At 58.5% G+C, this 27,985-nt stretch overlaps 14 protein-coding genes across 14 annotated transcripts; 7 read left to right on the forward strand and 7 right to left on the reverse strand.

Annotated features, from left to right (window-relative positions):
- Positions 1-70: 70 nt before the first annotated feature.
- K452DRAFT_255235 (uncharacterized protein) lies at positions 71-1,211 on the reverse strand. Its single transcript, XM_033538349.1, has 3 exons — positions 1,035-1,211; positions 707-960; positions 71-656 (listed from the first exon to the last, which is right to left on the reverse strand). The coding sequence occupies exons 1-3, from the start codon at positions 1,072-1,074 to the stop codon at positions 195-197; spliced, it is 756 nt and encodes a 251-aa protein (XP_033394827.1). The 5' UTR covers positions 1,075-1,211; the 3' UTR covers positions 71-194.
- A 151-nt stretch (positions 1,212-1,362) lies between these two features.
- On the forward strand, positions 1,363-3,404 carry K452DRAFT_360834 (uncharacterized protein). The gene is made up of 5 exons (XM_033546376.1): positions 1,363-1,566; positions 1,626-1,717; positions 1,772-1,830; positions 1,885-2,026; positions 2,083-3,404. Exons 1-5 carry the CDS (start codon positions 1,469-1,471, stop codon positions 2,985-2,987), a joined length of 1,296 nt encoding a protein of 431 aa, XP_033394828.1. The 5' UTR covers positions 1,363-1,468; the 3' UTR covers positions 2,988-3,404.
- A 1,672-nt stretch (positions 3,405-5,076) lies between these two features.
- Positions 5,077-6,239, reverse strand: K452DRAFT_198297 (uncharacterized protein; the record flags this gene model as incomplete). Its single annotated transcript, XM_033535988.1, has 2 exons — positions 5,077-5,613; positions 5,805-6,239. Coding segments are annotated over 2 exons (972 nt in total), but the record flags the coding sequence as incomplete, so codon positions are not given.
- Positions 6,240-7,615: 1,376 nt separating this feature from the next.
- On the reverse strand, positions 7,616-9,229 carry K452DRAFT_311058 (uncharacterized protein; the record flags this gene model as incomplete). Its single annotated transcript, XM_033543385.1, has 1 exon — positions 7,616-9,229. The coding sequence occupies one exon, from the start codon at positions 9,227-9,229 to the stop codon at positions 7,616-7,618; it is 1,614 nt and encodes a 537-aa protein (XP_033394830.1).
- A 1,604-nt stretch (positions 9,230-10,833) lies between these two features.
- K452DRAFT_290214 (uncharacterized protein) lies at positions 10,834-12,085 on the forward strand. Its single transcript, XM_033540960.1, has one exon. It carries the CDS (start codon positions 10,875-10,877, stop codon positions 11,622-11,624), a length of 750 nt encoding a protein of 249 aa, XP_033394831.1. The 5' UTR covers positions 10,834-10,874; the 3' UTR covers positions 11,625-12,085.
- A 732-nt stretch (positions 12,086-12,817) lies between these two features.
- K452DRAFT_81152 (uncharacterized protein) lies at positions 12,818-13,729 on the forward strand. The gene has a single exon (XM_033547180.1). It carries the CDS (start codon positions 13,073-13,075, stop codon positions 13,673-13,675), a length of 603 nt encoding a protein of 200 aa, XP_033394832.1. The 5' UTR covers positions 12,818-13,072; the 3' UTR covers positions 13,676-13,729.
- A 1,163-nt stretch (positions 13,730-14,892) lies between these two features.
- On the forward strand, positions 14,893-15,573 carry K452DRAFT_290216 (uncharacterized protein). The gene is made up of 2 exons (XM_033540961.1): positions 14,893-15,282; positions 15,413-15,573. Exons 1-2 carry the CDS (start codon positions 15,019-15,021, stop codon positions 15,491-15,493), a joined length of 345 nt encoding a protein of 114 aa, XP_033394833.1. The 5' UTR covers positions 14,893-15,018; the 3' UTR covers positions 15,494-15,573.
- Positions 15,574-15,897: 324 nt separating this feature from the next.
- Positions 15,898-16,493, reverse strand: K452DRAFT_232889 (uncharacterized protein; the record flags this gene model as incomplete). The annotated part of the gene is made up of 2 exons (XM_033537266.1): positions 15,898-15,983; positions 16,031-16,493. The coding sequence occupies 2 exons, from the start codon at positions 16,491-16,493 to the stop codon at positions 15,898-15,900; spliced, it is 549 nt and encodes a 182-aa protein (XP_033394834.1).
- Positions 16,494-16,982: 489 nt separating this feature from the next.
- K452DRAFT_311061 (uncharacterized protein) lies at positions 16,983-18,101 on the forward strand (the record flags this gene model as incomplete). The annotated part of the gene is made up of 4 exons (XM_033543386.1): positions 16,983-17,154; positions 17,217-17,298; positions 17,361-17,895; positions 17,952-18,101. 4 exons carry the CDS (start codon positions 16,983-16,985, stop codon positions 18,099-18,101), a joined length of 939 nt encoding a protein of 312 aa, XP_033394835.1.
- A 1,551-nt stretch (positions 18,102-19,652) lies between these two features.
- Positions 19,653-20,887, reverse strand: K452DRAFT_81198 (uncharacterized protein). Its single transcript, XM_033547181.1, has one exon. It carries the CDS (start codon positions 20,731-20,733, stop codon positions 19,972-19,974), a length of 762 nt encoding a protein of 253 aa, XP_033394836.1. The 5' UTR covers positions 20,734-20,887; the 3' UTR covers positions 19,653-19,971.
- A 564-nt stretch (positions 20,888-21,451) lies between these two features.
- On the forward strand, positions 21,452-22,410 carry K452DRAFT_81200 (uncharacterized protein). The gene has a single exon (XM_033547182.1). It carries the CDS (start codon positions 21,631-21,633, stop codon positions 22,246-22,248), a length of 618 nt encoding a protein of 205 aa, XP_033394837.1. The 5' UTR covers positions 21,452-21,630; the 3' UTR covers positions 22,249-22,410.
- A 162-nt stretch (positions 22,411-22,572) lies between these two features.
- On the reverse strand, positions 22,573-23,244 carry K452DRAFT_233220 (uncharacterized protein; the record flags this gene model as incomplete). The annotated part of the gene is made up of 1 exon (XM_033537288.1): positions 22,573-23,244. One exon carries the CDS (start codon positions 23,242-23,244, stop codon positions 22,573-22,575), a length of 672 nt encoding a protein of 223 aa, XP_033394838.1.
- Positions 23,245-23,833: 589 nt separating this feature from the next.
- On the forward strand, positions 23,834-25,672 carry K452DRAFT_290224 (uncharacterized protein). Its single transcript, XM_033540962.1, has one exon. The coding sequence runs from the start codon at positions 23,883-23,885 to the stop codon at positions 25,629-25,631; it is 1,749 nt and encodes a 582-aa protein (XP_033394839.1). The 5' UTR covers positions 23,834-23,882; the 3' UTR covers positions 25,632-25,672.
- Positions 25,673-26,322: 650 nt separating this feature from the next.
- Positions 26,323-27,974, reverse strand: K452DRAFT_290225 (uncharacterized protein). Its single transcript, XM_033540963.1, has one exon. It carries the CDS (start codon positions 27,965-27,967, stop codon positions 26,576-26,578), a length of 1,392 nt encoding a protein of 463 aa, XP_033394840.1. The 5' UTR covers positions 27,968-27,974; the 3' UTR covers positions 26,323-26,575.
- Positions 27,975-27,985: the final 11 nt, after the last annotated feature.

Below are 27,985 nucleotides of genomic sequence, written 5' to 3' on the forward strand. Positions count from 1 at the left end.
GTTAGGTTGGGGTAGAGTCGGTGATGTGATGGATTTTGATATGCAGTGCACACACAGTACGGATCGAATGCCAGCAGTCAGTGATGCGTCATGGTATTTCTGAACAAACAAATCGCTAGAACCTCTATCCGGAGCCGTTGTCGCCCGGCCGTCATACAAAATCAGAAGCGTGCAAGAAGCCGCCCGACTCGCGCCTAGTAGCCCGTAGCGCCGGGGGCCTTCTCGTCCTTGCGCAGGCTGAGCAGAATCTCACGGAAGCGGGCCTTTTCAGTGCCGGAACCACCGCCGCGGGCGCCCTTGCCACTGAGGTCGACGAGCTTAGCGATGCGGTCCCAGCTGGTGCCGCCGGCCGAGGTGTCCTCGCGGTTGGCGAGGAACTCCTCCTCGTCCTTGCGCGTCTGCGCTATGCCCTTCTCCTTCTTGTTGTTGTAGTTCTCGTAGAAGTCGTCGATGGCCTCGTGCGCCGCCTTGACCGTCGCCGCCTTCTTCTCCTCCGACACCTGGTCCCGGTGCTGCAGCGCCATGTCGCGCCGCTCGCGCCACTCCCGGATCACCTCCGGCTCGGGCTCGTCCGCCGGCGCCGCGTACGTCGCCTGCGGCGCGCCGGGCAGGTACGGTGCGCTGCTGCCGGTTATCGTGCCGCCGGGGGCCATGTGCTGCGCGGGCGTCAGTGGATGCTCGTGAGAGCTAAGTTCGTAGGACTGACCTCGTTGGTGGTGTCGATGGCCGGGAAGGAGCTCTCGAAGCCGGAGATCTCGCCGCTGTCGACGGCGGGGAAGTCGCTGGCGTCGCCGCCGCCGCCCAGGAGGTCGTCGTCGCCGGCATCTTCGACCGTGGCGCCCGGCGTCGCGAATTGCTCGGCGTCGTCGCCCAGCAGCGCGCGCTCGCGGCTCAGGAAGTCGTCGCCGGCAGAGTCGCCGACGAGGTCGAAGTTGGCGTCGCCGCGGGCCTCGGTCTGGCCTGTTGAGGGGGACGTGTCAGTGCATTCATTCAATTGCTTGCTGGGGGTTAAGGGTGAGCTCGGGGAGCATTACCGGCGTCGATCTCATCCAGCGAGGGGAATCTGTCGGCCATGGTGGAGCGAGATTATGGGGGATTGTAGGAGAAAGGGAGGAGAGGTGGTGATGGCGGTAGGTAGTGAGAGAGTGGAAGTTTGAACAATTGACGGAGTTTGGGGCAGCTGGTGCAGCAGCTAGGAGAGTGCACGTACGTAGCCCGACACCGATGGTTGTTTGCCTGAAAGATGCCTGATAGATGCCTGAGATTCCAAGGCTTGGCAGCGTCGGCGCCGGAACAACCTTCCCAACTACTTAATGTATGGGAGCTTCCCTTCCACTCTCCGCCTTCACCTACTTCTTCGCCCCGCGCACGCTTTTCCCCCTTCAACGAGCATTGCGCAAGCTGTAGACTTCTCGAGTGATTCCGTGCGTGACAGAGCTTTTGAGCACAGCTCCCTGGCTATCCCGCCATGGCCTACACCGATGACGCCGTCAAGGCCAAGCTCTCGGCCCTCAATGAGACGCAGGAGGGCATCGTCACCGTCGCCCAGTGGATCATGTTCCATAGGTACTACTCTAAGCCCGAACAAATGCTGGCCATCTGGAAACTTACCGTGGCATTGGCAGGCGTCATGCCGAACGGACCAGCCAGCTTTGGCTGCAGCGCTTGAAGGACTCGACTCCCAACAAGCGCCTGAGCTTGATCTATCTGGCCAACGGTACGCCCGTCAATTGCCTGCCCTATCCGCGAAGCAATACTGATGCTGTAGCAGAGGTCGTCCAGCAGTCCAAAGCTCGAAGAAAGACCGAGTTCGTCGTCGCATACTCTACTGTCAGTCCCACCAGCCCCGACCCTCTCCACCTCGATAGACCTAACGCTTCACAGATCATCGTCGAAGCAACCTCCCTAGCGTACAAGGGCGCGACCCACGATGTCCAGCAAAAAATCCGGCGCGTTATTGAAGTCTGGCGACAGCGCGGCATCTTCGAAGTCCCCATACAGGACCAGGTGGAGAAGAGCTTGGATGGTACGGGAGCTTCCTGCCACCCTCCCATCGCAATCTCAAGCTAACATATGGCATAGAGCTCGACAAGAATGGCAGCGCGGGCAAGAAGCCGCGCCTGGGTGGCTCGCTCTTCAGCTCCGGCCCAGCTACGCCTCTCGAACTTCAGCCTCTCGTCCCTCTCGCGACTGCTCTCTCAAAAGCCGATTCAACAACCAAGCCGACCATGGCATCCGCCTATGCTGAGTACGACAAGCTGATCGACCCGGGCATGCCGACCCCGACCCCACCCGTCCACGCCGCACGCCTGTCCGCGGTTCTGAAGTCGCTCGCGTCCGCCGAGGGTGCTGTCGCGGAATCCATCAAGGCGAGGAAAGAATTGATCCAGGGTCTGGAGAAGATGCTCGACGCCAACAAGGTGGCGCTGGCAAACGACCAGAACGCGCACACCGAGCTCGACACCCGCCGCCAGGGCATCGAAGCCAAGAAGCGCGAGGTCGAGGACAACATCATGCGCGGCCTATCGGCGGAGCCCCCGCCCGCGGGCGCGCAGCCCAACCCCCCAGCGACCAATGATCCGCGCCTCTCAGCGGACCCGCGCCGCGCCGGCCGCACCATGAGCGCCGACGGCGAGCCCGCCGCGCCCGACGTCGAGGCCCTGACGCCCCCGCCCGTCGAGTCGCTCACGCCCGTCGGCTCGCCGCGCCCCGTTGCGGCGACGACGACGACCGGCGCCGACACGATGACGGAGCAGCCACCCAGCCACACGGAGCCCCTCCCCGCAAACGTGTTCGACCTCGCGCGCATGGTGCCGCAGGCGCGCAGCCACGAGAACGACGACATCTCGGGCGCGTTTGAAGGCCAGCAGCACGGCCAGGGCGCAGCTAAGCGCCGGAAGGTCGACGGTGAGTTTACGGATTTCACCGACGGCGACCAGTTCGAGGGCATTGATGCCGATGTGGCGGCCATGTTGGGACGTGAGTAGGCGTGGTATCATCCATCGCTGGCGGGCAGACTCGATACGTTGACTTGTGTTTTTTTTAGTGATTGTGGAGCGGCGTTGATGGAGTCACGTCGTTGGTATGCGTTGGTCGGGATGGGTTGGGCATTATTTTGCTCGTATGTGTGCACGCGCGCACGCGCTCGGGTGGCCCAATATCTTAGGTGGGAATGATGTGGACTGGCTGGCAGACAGGCAGGCAGGCAAGCAGGCGGGCGAGCGAGCTCGCCATTACATTACAGGAGAGATTGGAGGGAGGGCGGAGCAATCAGACTGCCCAGGGGTCTACATACGCCACCATCCATCGTACGTATGGTATCCGAAGGACGACGACTGTTAGAGATGGAGAAAACAGCCTCTCGTGCCCTGAATGGCTTGTCTTGGTGCGCGAGTGGTGGAGGGGGGAGGAGGGAGGGGGCGGTGGGGGAGGCGATTGTACACCTATATCTACATACATACCACGGCAGACATGGATATGCACGCACGCACGCATGCACGACGGGGTTGAGGTTAGTGGTAGCAGCAGCAGCAGTAGTAGGGAGACGTGATGGGGAAAGTTACCTTCTAAGTTGTTTGTAGGTTATAAAGTGGAATACTCTTATCAACCTGTGTGCCTTACATGCTAGGGTGTATATGCATTGAGTGGGTCTTTCGGTCAGCTTTATCCACACTAATGTATATATTCTAGTTCATCAAAGCCGCCTCGCGCCGCGCCGCATGCGCCATATCTAAGAACGAGGTTCTGCGGTACTGGGAGATTAAGGAAGCAGGGAGGATGACGCCGCTAGTCCGCCAAGAAGATTGCAGCATAGAGGACAAGTTGTGTCGGTATATACATACAGTACTATGAGGACTGCGCAATATTAAAATGCAGGATTAAGCAATAGCGACGAAGAAGAACAGAGTAGGGTGATAAGCGTCGGCACTGTTGTCTAATAATGGGTTTCAACACTGTCTTGAGTTATTGTATATTGTAAATATTGCTTTTTTATAGCATAAGTGCTTTCGTGCCCTTCGATACTGGAGACGTGATGGAACGGAAAGTTAAGGTATGGGTTGGTTGGTTGGTTGGTTGGTTGTAGGCCAGCTAGCAAGTGGAATACTCACTCTTATCTACGCAAGTGCCTTACATGCTGGGCATGATTAGGTCTTTCGGTCAGCTTTGTCTACCCCATCTCTACACATAGCTCCTTGTGACCGTGCCGTAGAATAGGGGATGACACGCCTGCCGCAACGTGTAGGAGCGAGAATGACGCTGTTATGTTTTTAGACACGAGATGAGATAGGGTGAGGTGAGGTGAGTGCATATACATATATATCCATCCAACTAGGTATTTGATAGACGCCGCCAAACGAGCACAGGGATCCGCTTCGTGGCGTTTTGTCCTTTTAAGCGTGTAGGGCGCGCTGCTGCTTGTGTCTACTTAACGCAGAACGATGTGGTATCTGTGATTGATTGAGTGATTTGCTGATTGAGTGGGTGGTTGGTTTTGTTTGTTGAATACGTATGCCGTGGCTAAGTGAGTGAGCACGTTGACGGGTATGTTATACATTGTACGCGGACGGTAGTCTGTTTGCCTTGTCTTGGTTTGGTTTGGGCTGGGCTGGAGGCGTGTGCTGTGCTGATGCTGATTCTGATGCTGATGCTGGTGCTGATGCTGCTGCCGCACGTGGTGCTTCCTTCGTACATCCCAGCCCAGCTGACAGAAGCATGTGTAGGTGGCTTTTACTTGGCCGTGAAGTCCAGGCGAGGATGTTGTTCTGGAGGGGAGGAGGAACCTTGCCGGGGACGCGATCGAACAATGTTATATGGGGAAGCAGTTGAGCGTAGCGTGTAAGCGTGTTGGGTTTTGTGTTTAGGTTGGAGAGGGAACGAAGACATGCATGGCAGACAGTTCAAGCTTTCTCTCCATAGACACAAGGGACGTCGAGGCAAGTTCGACAAGATGTTCTTTCTTTACATTACCCAGCTTCTCTAGAGCCAGGCCGAACCTGCAACAGCCGCATCGTCAAAGGCCGTTCCTACGTCGTATATAGTACACTGAACAACAATAACACAGGCGGCGCATCACGCGTCGACCTTCTTGGGTATCTTAACCAGCCCCCTCTTCCGGTCGTTATGCGGGTTGCCGTACCTCCAGCCGACACCGCCAGGGCTCTTGCCATCCGTGCCGACCTGGTCGACGCTAAACTCCTCGAACTTGAAGTCCCACCGACGCGCCCTGACCGTGCTGACCCTGGCCGCCTTCTCGGCGCGCTTGCGCTCCGCGCGCTGCAGGGCCTCGGCGCGCTTCTGGTCGCGCTGGCGCTGCTTGTTCACTCGCTCCTCGAAGCTCAATCCCGCAATCATGTCGCGTTCCGCCTCGACCAGGTCGGGGTGCGGAATCCGCTTGTCGGCGGGCAGAAGGTCACGGGCAAAGACCTTGGCCGCGTCTTCGCGCGTAAAGTGCCGCGACTCAGACGTGGGGTAGAAGATTTGCTGCCGGGTAGCAGGGTGGACGGGGAGATCTTGGATGGGTTCGTGATCAAGTTGCCTACCAGACTCTTGCAGCTCCGTCCTGGGCAGCATGGCAAGAACGGCCTTCGAGTAGGGGGTCGCAAGTCCCTTGCCCTGGATATCGTTAGGTCTTTTTCCATTATAAGAACTTTTTGATAAAATGGTAGATGTAGATGTTGATCAGAGAGGCTCGCAAAGCAAATTTTGTAACCATGGGTTTGTATGGGTGTCTTAAAGACTAATCGAATTTTTTGTGTATCATCATAACATGAGGCGAGGAAGACATAAATGGAAGATAGACTTACTTCTTGAACCCACTGCTTCTCAATGGTCTTTAACCTGACGACAGCAGCCACCCTCTCCATCGTAACCATGTACTTTGAGCTGACAATCTGGATAGGTTGCTTTTCCACGGCGATCTCCTCGTAGATCCTCTCTCGCAGTGCCTCGCTCAAGACGTTTTGACTCTTGAAGTTCTGGTTGAGTGGGAAAGGCATGAGGTCCTGTCCCTTTGCAGGTGGCAGCGTATCCATATCGAAATCGGCTTGCGTAGCTTCTTCCTTAGCACTTTCACCCTCCTCTGGCTCCTCGGCCTCTACCGTTCTCGGCTTTTCCCTATCCACTAACCGCTGCAATTGACCGTATCTGTCATATGCGCCAAGGTAGTTGGAGGAACCCGGAAGAGGTTGTCGGAGCTTTGAACCAGGGCCGTTGAGCCACTCGTACATCTGTCTCCGCAGAACGGTCTGTTCCTGGCGACATGATTGTGCAAAACTACGAGCCTGTTGCGAGCTGCATTGCGATCCGATGCGCGAGATGCAATGCGAGAAAGCGGAAGGTGCGGAGGCAGGCAGCCGCGAGGGCATCGTATTAGGTGTGAGGAATTACAATGATAGAAGCTCAATTGTATCACGAAATGAAGAAAATAAAGGGGAATGGAAATGGCAGAGGAGAGCGGAGGGTGGGTGCGGCAGGTGATGGATGAGATAGAAGGTGTGGTGTTCGCCGAGATTTTCTTCAACTTCTCGGATGCGAGCTCTCGGTCACGTGGCCCCATTCGGGCGCTCTCATCCAAATTCACCGGCCGGAACCAAATGCCTCAACACCGACAAGAGCGATCTGCGCCGAGGTTTCAACGGTGCCTCGCGTGCCTCGATCGGCAGGGACGTCTTCCAGTGGCATGTTAGCCTACGCCATGATGCATGTCAGCCGACGATCTGCAGCGCATCATGGACCTTCAGGCACGGCGAGCGTCCAGTGGTAAAGACAGACATCATATTTGAAGGCGGCGCGCTCGGAGTTTATAATGCATCTAGCTACTGCGAAACAAATAAATCACGCCAAGCCGTCGAAGCGAAGGACCATGCAATGACACGTCAAGGAAAAGGCAAAGAAAAGCATTCTCCCAGCCGTGAAAAAACACCAGACATGCTCCTTCAATAAAAGCGCCCCTGATGTCCGAATGTGCGATCCAGTGCCAGAGAAGTCTCCGTCCGAAGGAACCACTCCCCAAGCCCTTGCAAAAGTAGGTAAATCTCTTGTAGAAGAAGTCGCTGAGAGAAAAAGAACAAGGAAAAAAACCATACCATGGCCATGAAACTAGTTCCAGCAAAAATTATGCATCGCTCCACAGGCCCTGCTTTTCCCGCCTAGCACGCACTAGGCCGGCTTTCTGAATCCTCGCTCGGATCGTCGGATGAGATCTAAGCCACATGTAGAAAAAGCGGGAGTCCCTCAGAACACCCGCAACTATGCAACATCGCTGTAGGTTGTAGGCAATGATGAAAAATGCAACAAAGCAAAACGCACGAGGGGGAATCATCGCTGTATGCTCAAAACGAATCCACCTCCGAAGGGACCTGATGACCGAGCTGGGCCATAGAGGAGTATGTCGCGCCGTGACCATGAAACCCATTCTCCCGTGTGAAACTTGTGGGAAAAAAAAAAAAACGAATACAGATGATCAAACACCACGCAATGAGTCGGAAATGACTGGACATGTGTAGTGGAAAGAACTGAAGGAAAACAAACCGGTACGCCGCCCGAATTCCACAAGAAACTCCTCTTGAACCGCGTTAGCATAAGCATGCAGCAACAACCTCAGATCACGGTCGCCTTAGCGACCCATCATGTAGTCAGAGTAAGCGGCGTTCATGCCACCTCCAAACCCGCTTGCAGCGCCGCCTGTGCCCATGCCTCCGGCGAGAGGCTGCGCCCTCATCGGCGGAACACCAAACGGGCCGTTGGAGAACATGCCAAAGCTGGAGCTGCCGTTCATGTTGACTGGCGAAGTCAATCCAGGCGGAGTGAGGCCGGGAGGCGGTCCTGTGGCCGTAGAAAAAGCAGGAGACATTCCAAGGCCGCTGCCCATACCCGGCATGGCAGATTGGGGCGTCATGGGCGTAGCTGGCATCGTGTTCTGTTGACCGGTCCGGACTCCCAACGGGTTCTTGGAGAAGCTTAGTCTGATACCGCCCTTCACACTGTTATGCAGAGGGTGACCATAGAGGTCGTTCAACGCCTTCGTTGCGAACGAAACATCTTCGAATTCGACAAAACACATCGGACCGTTTTGCTTCGTCCGAAAGCACAGCCTTTTGTATCCACGCTGCTTGGAAAACATGGCTTTGAGTTCATCTTCAGACGTATCAATTGGCAGATTGCCAACGTAGAGGGTGTTGCAGGGCGGGTTTTGGTCTGCTGGGTTCACGGGTGGATAGTTGTGTCTCTGATAATGCTGAGGGGTCATCTGGTAGTTGGTGTTGGGACCCATGCTCATCGACGAGGTAATGCTATGAGGCGACATTGCCGTGATGGCGGGGCCAGGTGATTGCACGGGAGCAAGCGATCGAGGAGACGTGAAAGCGGACATCGGCGGCGACGTCAGGCCGGTCGAGGGGCTCGTCGTATTGAGGGAGAGGCTGCCAAAACGCGTGACGGGTATCTGCGGGTTGGTCGTTCGACGGGCCATGTTCACCGGCGCATTCTGGCCGTTCCTAGCGTACGCAACCGGGTCCTTGATCAATTCACTGGTCTCATCGTCGCCGGCATCCTCGTTGATCAGTTGCTTGCTTGACCGCTCTTTGAAGGCTGTGCCCATGGGGGATTTGGGGCCAAAGACGCCACCGTCCGGCACCGGAAACTCCCCTTTGCCGAGGGTTGAGGCTCCGTTGGGTGGAGACATCTTGTCCATAGACTGAAACGTGCCGTTGAAGCGAGAGGATTGGCGACCGTTGGAGGACACGCCCGAGGAAGTCGAAGACGTCTGTCGGGTTGCTGTGCCGTCTACGGTATTGCGCCGGGCTCCGATGGCGCCAGCGACAGGGTTGCAGGGCATTAGTTCCACGATCATCTTGGCATCATTTGCAGCGTTAGCCTTGCCGTTTAGCATATCCCTCGCTTCCTGAGCGCCCGCCACGGATTTGAATCGTGCAATTGCCGAGACAAAGCCCTCGTCTTCGGAAAAGGGCCCCTTGATGATTTCAGTGTTGATGAGGTCCTTTGCGAAAAGGAGCATACTGCGGAGAGATTCGTCGTTTGTGTTGCGTGGCAGCCTACGCATGATGATGGTCGGGATGTACCTCGGTTCTGGGTTGCTGATGGTTGGTTCCAGCTCGCTGAAAGACAGCAAGGAAGAATTGCTCGTTTCCATGGCCTTTCGCTCGCCAATCGGAGACAAAATGTAGCTGTGTGACAGAGACGCACCGGTCGAGAAGACGTCTGCCGTCATCGCTTGCGAGTAGGGGAGTTTTGGTGGAGAGGAGGACGTCGAGCTGAAAGAGCCGTGCAGGAATGGGCTGTTTGAGAGATTGGAAGGACTCGTGCTGCTCGAACTGGGGCCTGCGGTCATGTCGCTCTTTGTGCTCCGTTGGCTGCGAGGCGCGACGCGGAAACAAAGACGGAGCTCGCGCCTAGTGTCGAGGTGCGGCAACAAAGCGAGGAGGGGGACGGGGGCTTCACGGCGTGGCGATGGCTGTCAAGGCTGGCGGAGAATGTAACGGCGGATCGAGATCGGCGCAGACGATGGAGGCAAGGCGGACGGGGCAGCGTTGGACATGCAAGACACGAAGGGGCTCTGATGACGTCGCGAGGGCCGATGTCGCGTTGGTGGTGGTGGTGGTGATGGTGGAAGGCGGCGATGGCGACGACGATGGGGCGAAGCGAAGCGACCCCTCGCAGCGATTGTCGAGGGAAGGTGGTGGGTGGTGGGTGGTGGTGGTGGTTGCGGGTGCGGGTGCGGGTGCGCGGGTGCGGAGGGGAGAGAGGGAGCGAGGTGCGGATGCGCGAGAGATAGCTGGGCCAGGCCGTCCGGGGGTGGGAGGGGGCAGCTTAGGTTCCGTAGTGATAGCTGGAGCCAGACGGTGCCCAATGAGACGCAGCGCCGGCGGAAGCGTAGGCAGCGATGGATAGGGAAGGAACGGGGAATGTGGGGGGGAGAGAGGGGGGATGCTGGCAGTTGAAGAGCTGGACGCGGGCCCATGATGGCTTCCCGCGCCGTCCGGTCCCAAGCAACAATAATAACACGCCGCCGCCCACCTCCACGCGGATCCGTGGATAGTGCAAAGCCTAGGCGTGGGGACCGCCGGGCGAGCTGGGCGCCGCGACCTCAGGCTTCCCCAGTGCCACGGCCGGCCGGTTACAAGGCAACGTCGCAAGGCAGAGACGAGACACCACATCAACGGCGTGAGACTCCAGCACCACCCTGGCGCCTGCAGACGGGACGCAACGCGGCATTTTCCTTCGTTCCCAGGAACCCATACGTTTGCGGCCTTAGCCCGTCCCGTACCTTGATGCTGGCCTCCGCCGCCCTCTCTCACTCGTCCATTCGGCTTCGGCCTTGACTCACTCGCCCGCCGTACCCGTCCGCCGCCCCGACTTCGCCGGCTGCTGAAGATGGCTCGCGATAGAGTTGGCTGGCGCCAGCCCGCGAAATCATCTCCATCATCGCCGCCCGTCACCCGTCGCCCATGGCCCATGGCCCATGTCGCCCATCAAGTCAAAAAAAAAGGAACGAGGCTCAACCGCCCGCCCCGCTCATCTCATCTCTCTCTCTCCCCCCACACGTGAGCGCTGAACTTTCGCCAGCTGCCAGTCTGACCCGATGGCCATCTCACCTACCAGGTCACTAGACACCCCTACAACGCAAAATACCTGGAGTTGATTGGGCTGCAGAATCGCGCCGCTCGACAGGGCAGATCGCAGGCAGGTGGTTGCCTTCTTCGCACAGAGCGGGGCCTGCTCATGGTCCTAGAGGTCAGAATCCACGTGCGGGAAAAGAATTGCACTCGATATGCGCGTCGTGCTTTTTGCCTGCCGGCGGTAAGTACCAACTTATTTTTTTTTTTTTTTTTTTTTTTTTTTTTTTTTTTCCTGCTATGAGCGCGCGCGGAGTTGAATCTTCCCGGCTTTCGACGCTCTCACGGCCGTCTCTGAGCGGGCTTTGTGCAGTATCGCGCTGCAACGTGGAGCCATCCAGGAAGAGGGTTCTTGTGCTCCCACACCTTGCGTACTCCCTTCGACCGCTACGTAGCGACGGCGGCCGCGCCCAACCACGCCCCGAAAGGTCCCAAGAGCCCAAGCGACGTCCTTGTACGACCACAACGGTGCGCCCTCCGGCATCTTCCTATGCTAACGGTCCGTGGGTACGTTTCAGCCTTCCAACGAGGAAAGGTGGTACGCTGGCAGTTTCACAGGCTCGAGACCGGCTATTGACCGGTTGCAGCCGTGTATCTCAAACCCGCAAAAGGTCTGAAGTGCTGTGCACAGCATGTCCCCACCCACCGCCCAGTCAGATCGCGATCATGCGGCAAACCTCGCCCCAGTGGCACGAATGTGGCACTGCTCGTTCAGATAAGGAACGTACCGACGCCCGTGAGGGTCAAATGATTTCTGAAGGTGCTATCTGCCTGCGCCAGATTCCTTTTCGGTGCCTTCAATACCTGAAAGCAGCGCGGCGGGCGCTAAGGCAATCACCGGTGAGGCCTATTTCCCCCCGCCATCCCTTGATAGTGAGGGCAAAGGCGCGATCTGGATACCCGGCCCAGCGCCTCCCAGACATCTCGGCCCAAAGCCAGATCAGTCTGCCCTTCCCGCACCGCTCTCTTTTCTTCTTCTACAGTATTTGAATTCCCTCACATTCTTCAGCCATCACGCTGTATAACAGCCACAGTTGTGCCGTCTGGGTTCCACGGTGCTGACAGGATTACCTTGGCCATAATCACGAGGTGAAGGAGCTTTCTCCGCGCATTTGAGTGACTGGAACCATTCCTGGGGTCAGCTGTCGACACGACAGGATCTTTCTCCGATAGCTCATCATGACTCTTCGACCAAGGCAGAAAGTTATGAGCATCGACGGGCTTTTACCACAAAATCCCAACAAGGTAGCACGCATTCGCTTCCAGGCCCCGCGCTGTGCGATTCTAGGAAGCGATGCCGACCCTTGAAACGAACCTCTCGCGCACCGCATAGAAGAAAGTCCCTAATTCCCCGCGCAATCAGCCTGCGGACTTGACCTGCTCCTACACTCTTCGTTTATCCGCTCTACTCGAGTAAACTCCAATCCAGGCCGGGGCTGGACAAGACCTTGTTCGGCATCAGATCGCTGACGAGTCGCGGGGACCGAAATAGCACCCAAGCCGACCGGCGCGCAATAGCCATCCGCTCATCCCCGTCTTCTGCCGGTGCACCCCACGCTGGCAAGATCCGCTGCAAGGAGCAAAAGCCGGCTATCGTCGCTCGAGCTACAGCGGACGTGGGGCCAGCACTAGCCCACTCAGACCATGTCTCCTGCATCTGATAATGCAGCGCTGGACGCTGTGGGCAAATGTCGTGCTGTACATCCCTGGAATGGGCAGGTAGGTGGACAGGCAGGTAGGTACACCGAGGCCAGCTTGTTGGCCAGATGGCCGAGAGATTATTTCCAAGCGATCTGCGAACCGGTCGCGGTTCACATGTCAGGACGGTCGAGGGCGCGGCATGCGGCTCTGTGGACTGCTCGCGCCCCCCTCCTCCTCTTCCGCCACCCGTTGCTGCTGTCAGGCCGGGTAGCTGCCTCTCCCATGTGAAAAGGCTCGAAGCATAACGTCATGAACCGCTGCCCGGGTGCCTTATCGCTGACGCTGGCCCCAACGGAGTCAGATTTAGGTTCAGCTGTGCAGGCATAAAGCAAGCACAATATCACGGCAGCGAGTGACGGGCTTGACCCTGGGCGTATCGCGCAGGGAAGGGGATCCGATTACTGCTTAAGAGTATGGAGGTCTAGCCAGTTGCTGCTGCTGCAATTGCCGAGGGAGCAAACTCGTGCCGAGCACGCCAATGACAGGGTAGATAGGAGCGAGGAAGGCGCTGCACTCGACGTGCAATCCGCGCGCCCTGTCTAACGAGTAGGCGTCGCACTCTTGTCCGCCCTCCCCTTCGCAAAAGCAACACGCACAGAGACTGGCGGGTTTTTTTGCGGGACCGGTATTGCTGCTGCTGTTGTTGCTGGCAGCACGCCCCTCCAGTTCCATTCCGACGCACCTGTCCCTACACCCTGCAATCTCCACCGCCCATGCCCCCTCAACCTTGACCGGTAATGGCAGTCAGCCAGATAGGTAAGCGACCGGACGTCGCGCCCACCACCGCATTACCCGAGCGGGCCGACGCGGATCAACGGGCTGCACAGCCAGTCCGAGTCGGGCCTCAAGACGCACCGAGTCATTTGGCGGCGAGGGCACACGGGCGCGCGTCCGTGCATGTATACCGTTTATTAGCCAACCGTGGCGGGCGGGCGCAAAGAGAAGGCAAAAAAAGGGCAATATTGGGCAGTAGTGTGCCAGAGGTGGCACACGAGTCGAGTCGAGTCGAGGCGCGGGAGAGTGGACGCGGCGCGGCGCACCCCCACGTGCGCGCCCGGCCGCCGTGGTTGAGCCAAACACTCCTGCTCGAAGGAGCAGCGCCCGCAGTGCCCGACGGCAATGATCCTCGCTGCCGGAGGCACGGATCGCCGCGCGCTCGAGCCAGTCGCCGCGCTGTGTTGGGCGGACGTGGGCTCCGTACGGGAGGGCGAGCGCGGGTGCGCGGCCTGGCGGGCTCGGCGTGCGAATTGAGGCAGCGAGGCGAGGCGAGGCGAGTCACGTCGCGTCTTGTCGCTGCTGGGCAGCAGCATGCTGCTGCGAGTCTGAGTACGAGCAGTTAGGTAGGGCGGCGCCGGCGAGTCGTGCGCTGCTCGACTCGACCCGACGCGCGGGCACGACCTCCGCGCCTTTGAGAGTAGCAGTTGGGCCGCTGCGCCGTCTGTTTCTCACTCACTCCCAATCCCTTTCTCTCTCTCTCTCTCTCTCTCTCCTCTTCTTTCTCTCGGTGAAGCCAGGGCGTTGGGCTCCTGCTGCACAGCGCGGGTAGGGAGGAACCCAGCCAAGTGGGGCGCAATAAAGGGTGTCTGGGGTATTGGAAAACGCAGGTAAGCTAAGCAAAAGCGGCCCATAAATACCGCTGCGAGCCGCGCGTGCTCTTGCGCAGAGAGAGAAAGCGAGTGAGTGTGGGTGCGTGTGATCCGGGCCTCGCAGCGAAAGAGGGAGAAGCTTCCGCGCGGGTCTATTGTTTCGTGGTCTCGCTGGGCCCGCGTGGCTCTTGCTTGCTTCGCCGATGATGGCTTGATTACTGTACGCGATTTCCATGGGCCGAGAGGGGGGAGTGCGATCGTCAGGTACGCGATGGGAGGGGTTTGGCCGCGTGCGCGCGTGATGCGTGCCCTGCTGCGATTGATTGATGAGATGGCAATACTCGTATTTGATGATGGGCTGAGCGGCAGCGCACGCGGGGGTTGGGAAATGTGTGCAGGGGTTCTGTGGCGCTTGGTTCTGCGGTTTGCGGTGGCAGTGGATTCGTAAGGTAGGTAGGTTTGGGCAATATTTGATAGTCTACGTGGTATATGTACAAATTTATGGGCACAGCCAGCGCGGTCGTGAGTCTGAGCAAGCTGGAGGTTTGGAGCCGCCGGCGCAGCATATTGTATCTCGCCCGGACGACGGAGGCGCTATTTGCATATCCCCGTGTGGATGGAAAGTGAAGACCAAGGCCCCGGGGACCTCTTCATCGTCACCACTGGACTCGGCGAGCTCACTCCTTCTCCGCACAGCGAGCGACAAGGAGTACCAGCACGCCCGCTAGCGTCGCGTCGCCCACACCTCTCAGCACACGCGCCCATACATGTGTCTCAAGCGACACTCTGTACACTCTATAGGAGTAAGTCGGGTGGGTTTTAAACGTGCGCCGCGCAATCGCCCTGCTAGCTGCGCGGCTTTTGTCGTCTGCGCGCGCGCTGGGGCTCTAGGTAGTTGGGTAGATACAAACGGACCGCCGCGGAGCTCAAAAGGCAAGCAAGCAAGCAAGCAAGAGCGGGGCCCTCGGATCGCTTAAACCTCGCCGCGCCCGTTCCTCCAGACAACGCGCATCACGACCATCATCACATCCTCCCACCCACCCACGCCTCCCGTACCACGCTCCACGCCCGCCCGCACCTCAGCCACGTCCCCAACAATGGGTTTCGAATCGAAGAAATTCCGCTCCGCCGCCGCGCAAAACACGCTGCCAGCGCGCTACCGCGCCGCTTTGCAAAAACATCCCTTCCTGCTGTTCGGGCTCCCCTTCATCGCCACCATGGTCGCGGGCAGCTTCTTCTTGACCCCGGCCACTGCGCTGCGCTATGAGCGCCATGATCGCAAAGTAAGGCAGTTGAATAAGGAGGAGGAGTTGGGGATTGGGAAGGAGAGACGGAAGGTCGATATGCGCGAGGAGTATTATGTGAGTGCTGTTTGTTTGCTTGTTGGTTGGTTTGGGGGTTTGCTTTTGGTTTTGGGTGTGGGTTTTTGGGGGTTAGGTTTTGGTTTTGGGGAAATGTGTGGTTTGGGTCGTATGCTAATGGTCTTGACAGAGGCTCGCCGCCAAGGATTTGGATGATTGGGAGCAGAAGCGCGTGAAGCGGTTGCCGGGCGAGCATGATGGTGTTTTGTGAGGCGCTGGAGGTTAGGGGTGGTGCTTGTGTTGGCGTTGGGATGGTGAGGGTTTTGCTGCTGTTGAGGGTGGGTTGCATGGGCTTGTTCATGGCGTTTTGGGATTTCCCTCTGGTCCTCGGCTGCAACGGAAAAGTCTTTCTATCTTGCTCCTATGGAGTGCTTGGTTTTTCTATTCTATTCTAAATAATTGGTGGCAGCTTTATGCTGCGCGGGCCCTGGAACATCTCTTCTCTACTTCGGTCTTCCATTAATGCTACGATGTGGACCATACTTGGTCGTCATCATGCATGGGTCGATCTCGAACTTATATGAGCATTTACACGCTCTCTTGAAGCTTTCCAGCCTGTCAATGTACACCCGTTTCTACAATGCGTATCCTCTGGACTGCGCGAACGTTTTTACATCACTTTGGACGCTGTGTGACGGGTACGTCAACAGGGAGGATTTCCGTCTTCAATTCTCTGGTTCCCTTAGTCTTGGGCTCCGGTGCTGGCCAATTGTTAGCACCATCTCTCACGTCGACTCCTAATACCTACCCTTGACGTTCTCTTGGACGTAGAATTTCCTAAGCAGCATAATGGCCTCTTCTCTAAAGATGCCGCCGTACACGGGATAGGGCTTGTCTACGCTCGGGCTCGTGTGGATGTTGAGCACGCCGCCAGTGCCGCCAAAGCGATCATTCCAGCAGCCGAAATAGACGGCTCTGATGCCAAACTGGCGCAGAGCCGAGGCGCACATGACGCACGGCTCGACAGTCACGTAGAGGTCCGTCTCGTGCAGGATGCTTGCGGGGTGGGCGGCGAGGATCTGCGAGATGGCGACGAACTCTGCGTGGCGCGTCCCGTTGAGGGAGCGGTTCGTGTCGTTCATGCCTCGGCCGATGATGGTGCCGTTGTGCACGAAGACGCAGCCGACGGGCGTCTCGTCCGTCGCCAGCGCGAGCTCCGCCATCGCGAGCGCCTCGCGCATGAATCGCTCGTGGTTGGGTGCGGCGGCCATGGTGGTGGTGACGGTGCGGCGGGTGTTGGCTGGCCGTGGCCGTGCATCTCGGAGGACGCAAAGTCGGCGGGGGTGTGCGAACCGCGCCGGGTCGGAGCGCTGCGCGGGGAGTGTCAATGGGCGTGAGGTAGAAGCGACGGCGGCCGTTTAAGTCTGCTTCTTGTCGTATGGTGTATAATCATTTAGTATAGTCGGACAATTGCTCGTACGTGGCTTACGAGCGGAGAGTGTCAACAGCTACTTGCCTACTTTGGGGTGTGCGGGTCAAGTTGCCGCTTTCGTTGAGCGAATCCTCGGGCTCTTTCCGCGCCCGCTCCCCACAACAGCTCAACTGTCCTCCGAGCGTCGGCTGCAGCTCGCCTGATACTTTTATACCCCGAACCACCGCGCGCCATTCCGCCGTCTTTTGCTCTCCCCACCTCCAATCGCCTCTTGGGAGACTGTCTCGCCGCTAGTATTTCTACCTCCGGCTTTTCGACGTCTGCGCAAATGTCTGCCCACACGGTCAAGCCAACCGGCCCCTTCGCGCCCCAGTATGTGCACGGCGTGTACATTCCCTCGGCCCTGTTGATTGTGGGCACTCTCATTGTCAAGAAGGAATGGGTACCAATCGCCGTTGCGCTGGCGGCTCTTCTGGGCGGCTGGAAGGTGTACAGCAACCGTAAGTTTTGTGTCTGAGTGGTTTGAGAGAGCACCAGTGCTAACGCCAGACTTGCATTGCAGAAGCCCGCAAGGTTCTTGACCCCGTCAAGTTCCAAGAATTCCCTCTGAAGGAGAAGACGATCCTCTCGCACAACACGGCCATGTAAGATTTCCCAGCCAGCGTCACAGAAAAAGAATGTTCGCATGGCTAACCCCAACCTGCAGCTACCGCTTCGCGCTCCCCCGCCCCAACGACATCCTCGGCCTCCCCATTGGCCAGCACATCTCTCTCGCCGCGACGCTCGAAGGCCAGCCCAAGGAAGTGGTGCGCTCGTACACGCCCATTTCCGGCGATGAGACTCCCGGCTACGTCGACCTGCTCATCAAGTCGTACCCCACGGGCAACATCAGCAAGCACGTCGCGGGACTGCAGATCGGACAGACTATCAAGGTCAAGGGCCCCAAGGGCGCCATGGTCTACACTCCCAACATGGTTCGTCACTTCGGTATGATCGCCGGCGGCACTGGTATTACGCCCATGCTGCAGATCGTCAAGGCCATTGCCAAGGGCAGGCAGCAGGGCGACAAGACGGAGGTCGACCTCATCTTTGCGAACGTCAACCCCGACGACATCCTGCTCAAGGAGGACCTTGAAGCCATGGCTGCCAGCGACCCGCGTATCCGCGTCCACTACGTCCTGAACAACCCGCCCGAGGGCTGGACCGGTGGCGTTGGTTTCGTCACTGCCGACATGATCAAGGTGCGTTGTTGATCTAATTCGCGAAACTAAGAACCAGTGACTAACACTGTCTTTAGGCCAAGCTCCCCGCCCCCGCCAAGGACGTCAAGCTCCTCCTCTGCGGTCCCCCGCCCATGGTCAGCGCCATGAAGAAGGCCTGCGAGTCGCTCGGCTACGACAAGGCGCGCCCCGTTAGCAAGCTTGACGACCAGGTCTTCTGCTTCTAAGCGCGGCGTGTATGGCGCTTCGCAAGCCGCCGAGAGTTGGTATGGCTGACATGAGGGACACGAAATGATTGCATGACTATGGATGGATGCGGGTGAGCACGGTGGAAAAAGGAAGAAAAGAGAAAAAAGAGAAAAGATGAGCCGATGAGTGAACATGTCCAGAGATGAGGAAGCAGACTGGGCATTTATCTGCTGTGCACATGGGACCTACCTACGCAGACTGAGATATATATGGAACGGTGCGTGCAACTACAGGGATAGATACCTAGACGCATTTGCAGCGTGGAGGTAGAAGAAGAAGGCGGGCAGAAGGGTGATGACCGCATTATATTATTCTCAACAACTTGGGCAGACGGCAGTCGTATGTTCGGTATCTACCTACTACAAACAGTCTCATGAACAAACAAGGACGATGAAGCAGTGGATACAGACAAAGTGACGTCAGCAGCATGAGAGACTGAGAGATAGGTGCCCATGCTTCGCTACTAGGTAAGAGCATACACTACCGGCGCAGCAGAACAGAGTAGAGCTAGTGTATTCTCGACATGCAACCAATGCCTACATTGTGTGTAGGTATTCGATATACCCGACCCGCTCTGCGCCTAGATTCCTTGATTTACTCCACCCTCCACGCACCATAAGCCCGCGGGAGCGACAGATATGTACCCATCATCAACACCGGTTGGCGTGACAATGTGGTCACACTTGCATGCATGTGTAGGTAGTTGTGTTGTTGTGTTGTTGTGTTGTTGTGTTGTTGTATTATACACTGCATAAGCTAAGCCATGCTAAGCTATGCTATGCTATGATAAACTAAGCATGCGTTGGCGGGGTTGTGGTAGATTTGTTTTGGTGTATGTGTAGAGGTGGGACAGATATATATATATATATGTATATATATAGTAGATAATATATATGAGATAATATATGAAAATAGCCTAGTTATTCTAATCTCGTGTATACATGGATAGGTATACTAAATACCTAAGTATATCTACTCTCACACGCTGACACTGCGGGAGGTATACACCACACGCACGAAGCAACGGACTACCGACCTAATGCAAGACAAAGATCGATGCAGCAGCTTGACCAAAGAAGGCGAAGACCTAAAGAGCAGTTACAAAAGACAGCACCACGTGCTCGTACGCACCGCACGCACGCAAGGACGGAAAGAAAGGCGAAGAGATATGGCTGAGAAGCAGAAGAAGGAGAAGAAGCAGAATGCGTAGAGGAAGCAAGACAAGACAGGAAGAACCTTAGGAATGGCGAAGGAGAGGCTGGGGATTGCAAGGGTAGGAAGATATACCGCCACCATCACGAAGCGCGCAAGAACTAGGAGTAAGGAAAGGGAAAAGGAAAGAGATTGTGACTAAGTGTATAGTGTATGTGTGTGTGAGTGAGAGAGACCGCACGTGCACACACAACTACCTAAGCTTTATCAACATCGCAGCAGCAACAGCAATAGGGAAGGAACGGCGACAAACCAACCCCAGCCCAAGTCAAGCCAAACTCAGCCAAGCTAAGTCAAGTCAGACATGCACACAGCACAACACATAGGTAGGTAGGTAGTAACAATCAACAGCCTCGAAAAAGCCCAGTTTCGACTCAACTCACCTCGACTTAACACAACACGACCAAAAACCAAAACCAACAACAACAAGAAGAAGAAGAAGAAGAAAAAAAAAAAAAAAAAAAAAACTTTCTTTGCATAGCAAGCCTGCTAAACCGCACGGCACTCAAAAACAGCAGGCAGGTACAGTAGCGTACGGTCCTCAAAAGGCGTACATATTATATATGTACGGCAAAGGGCATTCCCCTAAAAAAAAAAGTAAAAAAGTAAAAACACTAAACCCCACCAAACAGACAACTAACCAACCAAACAGTGCTGCACGAAACCAAACCGCACCGCACCAAACCGACCAAACCGCACCAAACCGCACCAAACCGCACCAAACCAAACCGCACCAAAAGCCAAGACAATCCAAGACAAGACAAGCCCACCCGACCGAACAGAACAGAACAGGGAAGAACAGAAAAGCGAATCTATAGGTAGTAAGAAGCAAGAAAGTAGGTAAGCACGCACGTATACGTCAGCCAGCAAAGCCCAAGCAAAGAAGCCGCCCTGCGCAATCAAACAAACAAAACACCACCACCACCACCACAACAACAACAACAACAACAAAAAGAACAAGGACAAAGCTTTGCACCACCCGCCATCGCTGTAGATGCTGTAGACGCTGTAGACGCTCAGAAGAGATAAAAAAACGCGGGTAGATAGGTAGGTCCAGAAAGCGTGCCAATCCAACCAACCCGCCCAAACCACGCAAGCAAAGCAAGCAAGCAAGCAAGCTGAAGAAGCAAAGACAAGATACCTAGGCAAAGCAGATGCAGGCGAGAAAGCGAGAAAGCTGTTGGAAGTCGGAAGCGCACAACGCAGGACGCAGGACGCAGGACGCAGGACGCACAACGCACAACGCACAACGCACAACGCAGGATGGAGAACGCGGCGTGGAAACGCCAGGCGAGAGTAAAGAACGCATAGAGAGAGAGAAAGAGAGAGAAAGAGAGAGAAAGAGAGAGAAAGAGAGAGAGAGAGAGAGGGCGGGCCAGAGCGCGAGTTGCATACCATACCTACCTAGGTAGCAAGCAGGCAAACAAGCAACCCCAGTGCGCCACATCACCATCACCTTCACCATCACATCAAACCGAACAACACCAACACCACCACCATCGCCGCCACCACCGCAGCTGTCTGTAGCCAAGAGTCCCGGCCCCAGCCAGTGCCAATGTTAATGCCAATGCCAGTACATTACCAGCGCCAGCACCACCACACCCCCCTGGCCCCCACTCCACTCCACTCCGCAGCACAGCGCGGCACGTTACCGCACGGCACAGCACAGCACCCACCAGCGGCAGCCAAACCGACCGCCCGCCCGCTCAAACCCCTCCTCCCCTTAGCACAAGAGCAAGCAAGTGGGGATCGACAGGGGCCCCTGCGAACCATGGAAGGCTACCCGCAACCCGTAATGCAACGCGCCACGCCTTGCCTTCCGGCAGGCCAGCACCGCCGCCCACCGCCCGCCGTCCGCTGCATCGGGTTCGCCGGCGACCCGTCCGGCTGGCCGCCCCGTTCATCCCGTCCCGTCCTCGTCCCGTCCCTCGTCCCATCCCAGCGTCGTTCCTTTCGTCGATCTTAATGCTCGCCTTTTATGGGCTTCCGCGTCCTGCCCTGGCCTGGACTGGTCATGCTTCTTCGTTGCTGTTTCGAGAAACGGCTGAGACGGGATGGGAGATGTGAGGGCGTGCGGCTCTTCTGCTGTGCATGCATTGTGTGCTTGTGTGTTTGCGTGTATGTGTGGGTGTGTGCGTGTGAGACCGGAGATTTCGTCCCCCTTCCCCCCTCCTCTATCTCTCTAATCACCCCTCTCCCTTACCCCTACTCTTACCGCTCTCTTCCCTCCCCCCTTCTTTCCGCCGTCGTCGGCGCGCCCGAGGCATTTGTGCGTGCTGTGGTGCGTGTGCGTGTATGTGCAGAGCCAGTGGTGGGCGTGGTGGAGCGACGGTGGCGCGGCCGCCCGCCCGCTCGCGCGGCGCTGGGTGCGGGCCCGATCCCGTGTGTCCTTGTTCGGCTGGGATAAAAAAATACCCCCCGGGGGGCGTGCGTGCAGTGCGTGCGTTCGTGCGTTCGTGCGTTGCATTTTCAAAAAGTGCCGTGCAGTGCACACACCTGCGCGCGCGCTTGTGCGTGTGTTGGATGGATGTGGTAGGTAGCCAAGAGTGGGAATTGGTTGCGGCGTGGCCACGGATCCGGGTCGTTCGTTCGTCCTCGTTCGTCTCACTCTCCCCTACCCCACTGCCGCGCTACCGCTGCCGTGTCGCCGTCGCCGTCGCCATCGCCGGAATCCCGTCACGGCTGCCGCGCCAGCCGGACGCGTTGTTGTCCTTCTCAGTACATCCGTATTCGTTTGCCGCAGCCGACTGGGGCGCTGTTATTGCTGTTGTTGCTACTGGCGGCGCCTTCGAGCTGCTTCCGCTTCGTTGTCGGGCTCGCGTCGGCGAGGTGCAGGTCGATGTCTACGACGAAGGAACCGTCGCCTTGGGTCGATCGCGCGCTGTCGGTCCGCTCGTGGTGGTGATGTCGTAGCGTCGTCGATCGTTGGGACTGTTGTCGTTGGTGTTGGTATTGATGTTGATGTTGATGTTGATTGTGATGCTGTTGACCTTGGTAGTGGTTGTGGTGATGGTGGTTGTGATGGCTGCTGGGCTGGTGTCGGTGGTGGTTGTGGTCTTGTTGGCGTTGAGCGACCGCGGCCACCAGCAGCTGTTGCTCTTCGTATTGACCCGACTGTCGCCTGCAAATATGGCACGCGGGCGTATGGATCGTGTCGGGCTCGGATTGTTGCTCGCCTTCGGCCAGCGGCAGCTGCACCCTGTCGGGCTGGTCCGGAAAGCTCGCAGGCCCGGCTAGTCAAAAGTCCTGGATGCCCGTCTCGCCGCGGAGCTCGAGGCGGCCCTGGGCGCCATTGAGGCCTTGGGGCACGTCGTCCTGGAACCAGCTGGGCTCCTCGGCGTCAAAGTAGTCGTCTTGGGCCTCCTGGTCCTCGAGCGCGTGGTCGTCCCACTCCTCGCTCTCGTCGACTTCCTCGTAGCGAAAGTCGCGGTCCTCGCCGCGCAAGAAGCGCTGGCCCATGTCCTCGCGCCAGCGCGCCAGCCCTTCCTCCTTTGTCGCGGGGATCTCATCCTTGTCCTCGGTGGCCACGATCTCGCCGTTCGGCCCGCGCGTATACGAGACGTCGTCGGTGCCTTCGTGCTGCAAGGCATACAGCTTGGCCTCGGACCGAAGCAGGTCCGCCTCGAGGACCCCTGAGTAGCCCTTTGCTCGGCCCTCGGCCTCGCGCTCCGCGGGAGTCTGAAAGCGGCGCACCAGGCGGTCGTACAGCAGCGGGAAGGCCAGCTCCAGGCCCGAGGAAAAGTACTCGGGATGGGTGTCCAGGTAACGCTTCCGGCGGTTCTTGATGCGGAGACGGCGACGGCGCTCCTGGTCCGTCTCGGGATGGAGCGGGCGATGGAGGGCGTTGGTGTGTTGTTGGTGGTGGTGCTGGCCGGGGGTGGGCGGGCCTCCTCCTTGTTCGAGGTGCATGCGGCGTTGGTGGGCGGCTTGGGCGGCGGGGGTGGCTTGGGAAGGCGTTTGTTGTTGCAGTTGATCGGGCGAGGCGGGCGTCATGGCGGGCAAGTGTGGGCGTGGTGGTGGTGCAGGCGGGTGGGTGATGATGTACGGCATGTTTGGTGTTTTTGAGTGCGTGCGAGGGATGATCGCGCTGAGGGAACAGGGCAGCTACTTTTGCTCTGCGTTGGAGCGTTCCAAATGGCCCGTCGCCGGCCTGAATGACGTTCTCGGCCCTGTCTGTTTTTTGTACTGATGAAACCCTTCGCGACTGACCAACGGCTCCACATGCCCTTGCGAATGATGAAGACTACGACGACTCCCCCTCCGACGATTCCTCCTCGGACTCCTCCTCCGACCCCTCCGACGACTCCTCCTCCTCCCCCGCCCAAGTCCCAGTCCCACCGCTGTTCCTTTGTCGTCATGTTCTACCGCATCCTCTGCTGCACCACATAGCTATCCCCTGCCTGCAAGGTGGCCTCTTAGTCATCTCACATCAATCGCTTTCTCCATTGATTGCCCACACACACACACACATCTTTCCCTTCCCTTATTTCCCTCCCAATCCCCATCCGGCGCTGGTTCGCCCCCCCTTCCTTCCATCGACGACGACAATGCCCCCGAAGCAAAAGGCCGCCGCCGCGAAGAAGGCTCAGCCTCCTCCTACTCCTTCCGCTCCTGCTGCTGCTCCTGCTGCTCCTGCCTCCAATGGCAACACCGCCGCCCACGTGATTGCCATTGTGCGGGCCACCGCCCTCATGGCTTTGGCCGCCGCCGCCTCGACCGTCTCGCAGCTCACTCTCTCGCCCGTCTATGGCGGCATTCCCGCCTCGATATGGCACAAGAAGGTCGTCATCTTCATCGTCATGGCCGCCGTCATCAACAAGGACCCCATCCGCCGCTACATGCCCGGCACCAAGGCTCTGATCCCGCTGCTAGCCTTTTACGCGCCGCCAATTCAAAGCACCTTGTTCCAATATAGCGACAAGCTGGGCCCCGATTACGGTCCCGTCGTCACCGAGGCATTGACCGTATACCCCTTCCTCTTCCTGTCCCTCATTGCCGCCATTGGCCTCGTCGAGACGCTAAACTTCAGCCCCGCGCTCCGCAGGGGTGTTCCGGGCATGGCGGCGTACGCGACGTTTGCCGCGTTTGAGAAGCTCACCGAGGAGCACCTCCCCGCGCTCATGGGCAGCAACGACTTCTTCACGCGCTCCGGCCTGTCCCTGGTCGTGGCCGCGGGGTCGGCCATAGTGTCGCCGTCGTGGCTGCTCGCGCTCGCACTGCCCGCCGCCTTCCACACGCTGCGCCTGAACCCACACTCGCCCTTCGACGCGACAACGGAGGTGCTGAAGCAGAAGCTGCAGGCGCAGCAGTACACGCTGCTGGACCGGGTCGAGTCGCTGAGCGGGTACGTGTCTGTGCTGGAGAGCGGAGAGAACCAATTCCGGCTGCTGCGATGCGACCACAGCCTGCTGGGCGGCGAGTGGCTGGTGACGCCGGAGCGGCAGCGCATGGGGCAGACGCAGCGCGAGACGATCTACACGGTGTTTACGATGCTGGAGGCGGTGCGGCTGGTGCAGACGGCGGCGAGCGAGACGCCCGACGCGCAGAAGAGCGCGCTCAACATCGGTCTCGGCATCGGGACGTGTCCGACGGCGCTGATCGCCCACGGCATCAACACGACGATAGTCGAGCTGGACCCGGCCGTCCACGCCATGGCGACCAAGCACTTTGCCCTGCCGCAGAACCACACGGCCGTGCTCTCGGACGCGGTGCCCTTTGTTGCGGACGCGGCCGCCAGCCAGCCCGCCTCGTACGACTACATTGTGCACGACGTATTCACGGGGGGCGCGGAGCCAGCCGCGCTGTTCACGCTCGACTTCCTCAACGGCCTAAAGACGCTGCTACGGCCCGACGGCGTCATCGCGCTCAACTACGCCGGCGACCTGCGCCTGCCCACAACGCGCATGGTGCTGAACACGATCCACGCGGTATTCCCCTCCTGCCGCATCTTCCGGGACCAGCTACCAGACAAAACCTCGACGACGCCCGCCGACTCCGACGACCCCAATGCCGAGCCCGCAATGGACTTCCTGAACATGGTGCTGTTCTGCCGGCCCGTGGCGGAGCCCATCGAATTCCGCAAGCCCGGCCGCGCCGACTGGCTCGGCAGTATTGTGCGCAAGCGCACGCTGCTGCCCGGCAAGGAGCTCGAGGTGGCGTTTTCGCCTGACGAGGGCGCGCAGCTGCTGACGGGTGAGACGGTCGAGGTGCTTGAAAAAGGCCATAAGGCTAGTGCGGTTAGCCATTGGCGGATTATGCGCACGGTGCTGCCGGATGCTGTGTGGCAGCTTTGGTAGGTGGGGGAGATGTAGACGGAGACGCGGCTGGTGCGGCTGGGTTGGCTGGCTGGCTGGGCTGGGCTAGGTTGCGCGGTGCGCGGTAGATTTTTTCCTCTCCTTTTTCTGTTCGCTCTTGGGGAGGGGTGCTCGGAGGGTTGCGTTTCTCTGCGTTTGCGTGCGTGCGTGATAAACCTGCCTGTCTGCCTGTCTGCCTGTCTGCCTGTCTGTCCACCTGTATAAAACCACCTCCTGCTAGGTACTGTACCATGACCTATCTATCTATCTAGACCTGTAGTTGTAGCCGTAGTAGCAGCTATAACTGTAGCCGTAAATGCAGGAGTAACTGTACTCCAATGCATGCATGCATCCGTCCATGGATCCGTCCATCCGTCCACGTAGATAGACACCTAGATAGGCTACGATGACGTTTGGTGCGTGCTGTGCTGACTTTTACGTATGTAGGTTTGCATGCATATGCATAAAGACAGATAGGTATACACGACACGGCAGAAGCAAACACTCGCTCAAACACTCGCCCGCGTGCTCGTGCTGTTGGTGCTGGATATACTGCTAGCTACCAACACGGAACGAAAGCAAAGCAGCAGTACCTATGCACCTATGCACCTATGCGCGCTGTGCTGTGCTGTGCTGTGCTGCGCTGTGCTGTGCTGTGGTTGTGATGGGTTGGGTTGGGTTGTGGTTGTGGTTGTGGTGGCGTTGTTATGAGGACTAGCTACCTACCTAGGTAGGTATAAGAGGCAGTTTTTACAAGAGCAGAGCAGCATGCACGCACACACGCACACGCGCACTGCACAAGTCCATCGCGTCGTGGTGTCGCGTCGCATGCTTTCCTGTCTGTCTGTCTGTCTGTCCGTCTGTCCGTCTGTCTATAGGTATGTCTACTCTACTACCCAACACACCACAATACACCATCCTACCCGCCTGCTTACCTACTTACCTTCTTACCTCCCACCCCCACCAACACCCACACCCGCAAACCAAACCGCCAGCACCAACGCCAGCAGCGCCATGCGTCCCTGCCACGTCAACACCGCAGCCGCCAGCACACCGACAACGAGCTCGCGGGAGCGGGCCGCGCGCCGCCGAGACCGCCATGAGGGGTCGAGTGGGAAGGGCGCGTCGCGTGCCGAGGGCGTGTTTAGTGGTGGTGATGATGGTGATGCTGTGTCTGCTTCGCCCTCTCTACCCGTCTCTGCTCTGCGCTCGCCCTCGAGCGCCTTCCACGCCACCTCCACCGCCAGCGCCACGGGCTGGTGATCCGAGCTCGGCAGCAGGGGAAGCGCGTCGTAGCGTTGCGGCGAGAGTCCGCTCGCAGGCAGGAAGAGGATGCGGTCGCACCAGCTGGGCCAGCGATGGGGCGCCCACGCTCGCGGGGGGTGGAAGGCGTACTTGTACGTAGGCGGGAAATCAATGTTCGCCTCTTCGAAGCCGTGCAAGGCGCGGCCGGCGCGGCGCTCGCGCTGCAGCTGGTCCGTCGCCAGGAGGGCAGCGTACGGGTCGCCGGGGCGCGGGAACCGGGTCAGCGTGTCGATGGGTTGCGGTGGTGTGTCGCTGGTGCGGTAGTTGAGGTCGCCGAAGAAGAAAACGTGCGCGTTGGGCGTGTAGAGGCCTTGTTGCGGCGTGGGAGATTGGGGCAGGAGCGCCTGCCCTGCGCCGTCGTCCCGCTGCTCCCGCTCCTGGTCCTGGTCCTGCTCGCTATCTGCTGCAGCGGCAGCCGGGATCGCGCCTTTTCCGCCGCCCTCTGGTTCGAAGACCAGCCGCCGCACGATGTTGGCCCAGTCGTCGTTGCGCCGTGCCACGCCGTACTCCATGGGTGCCAGGTGCGCGGCGACAAACGTGAGCTCGAGCACCTCGTCCGCGGCGGCCGGGTTCTGCTGCTGTTGTTGCGGCGAGGCGAGGCCGATGCGCACGGCCACGGCGCCCTTGTTGCCCATTTCCCAGAAGCCGAGGCCCACGCCGGCCGTCTCGATCGAGACGATGCGGTCAGCGACGTGCGGCTTGGCGAAGAGCATAATGGCCGTCATTCCCAGGCTCTTGTGCAGGACATGGCGGTAGACATCAGGGGCGGCAAAGCGCAGGGCGGCAACGAAGCGGTCAAAGTAAGGAGCCAGAAGGGACCCGGCCAGGAATGCAGGGGCGATGCCGGCCAGCTCCTGCAGCGATACGACGATGACGTCGGGCAGAGGGTCGGCGGACGAGGCTCCGGGGCCATCATGGCGGAGTGGCAAGGCGTCGAACAGGTGGCGGGCGAGGCGGTGGGGGTCGATCAGGTTGCGGGCGCAGTTGAAGGACAACAGGTAGAGCTGGAGGGAGGACTGGACGGGTGAAGTCATGGCCGGGCGTTGGCAAAA

This window comes from Aplosporella prunicola (genome assembly GCF_010093885.1).
Source record: "Aplosporella prunicola CBS 121167 unplaced genomic scaffold K452scaffold_21, whole genome shotgun sequence".
Classification (NCBI taxonomy): Eukaryota; Fungi; Ascomycota; class Dothideomycetes; order Botryosphaeriales; family Aplosporellaceae; genus Aplosporella; species Aplosporella prunicola.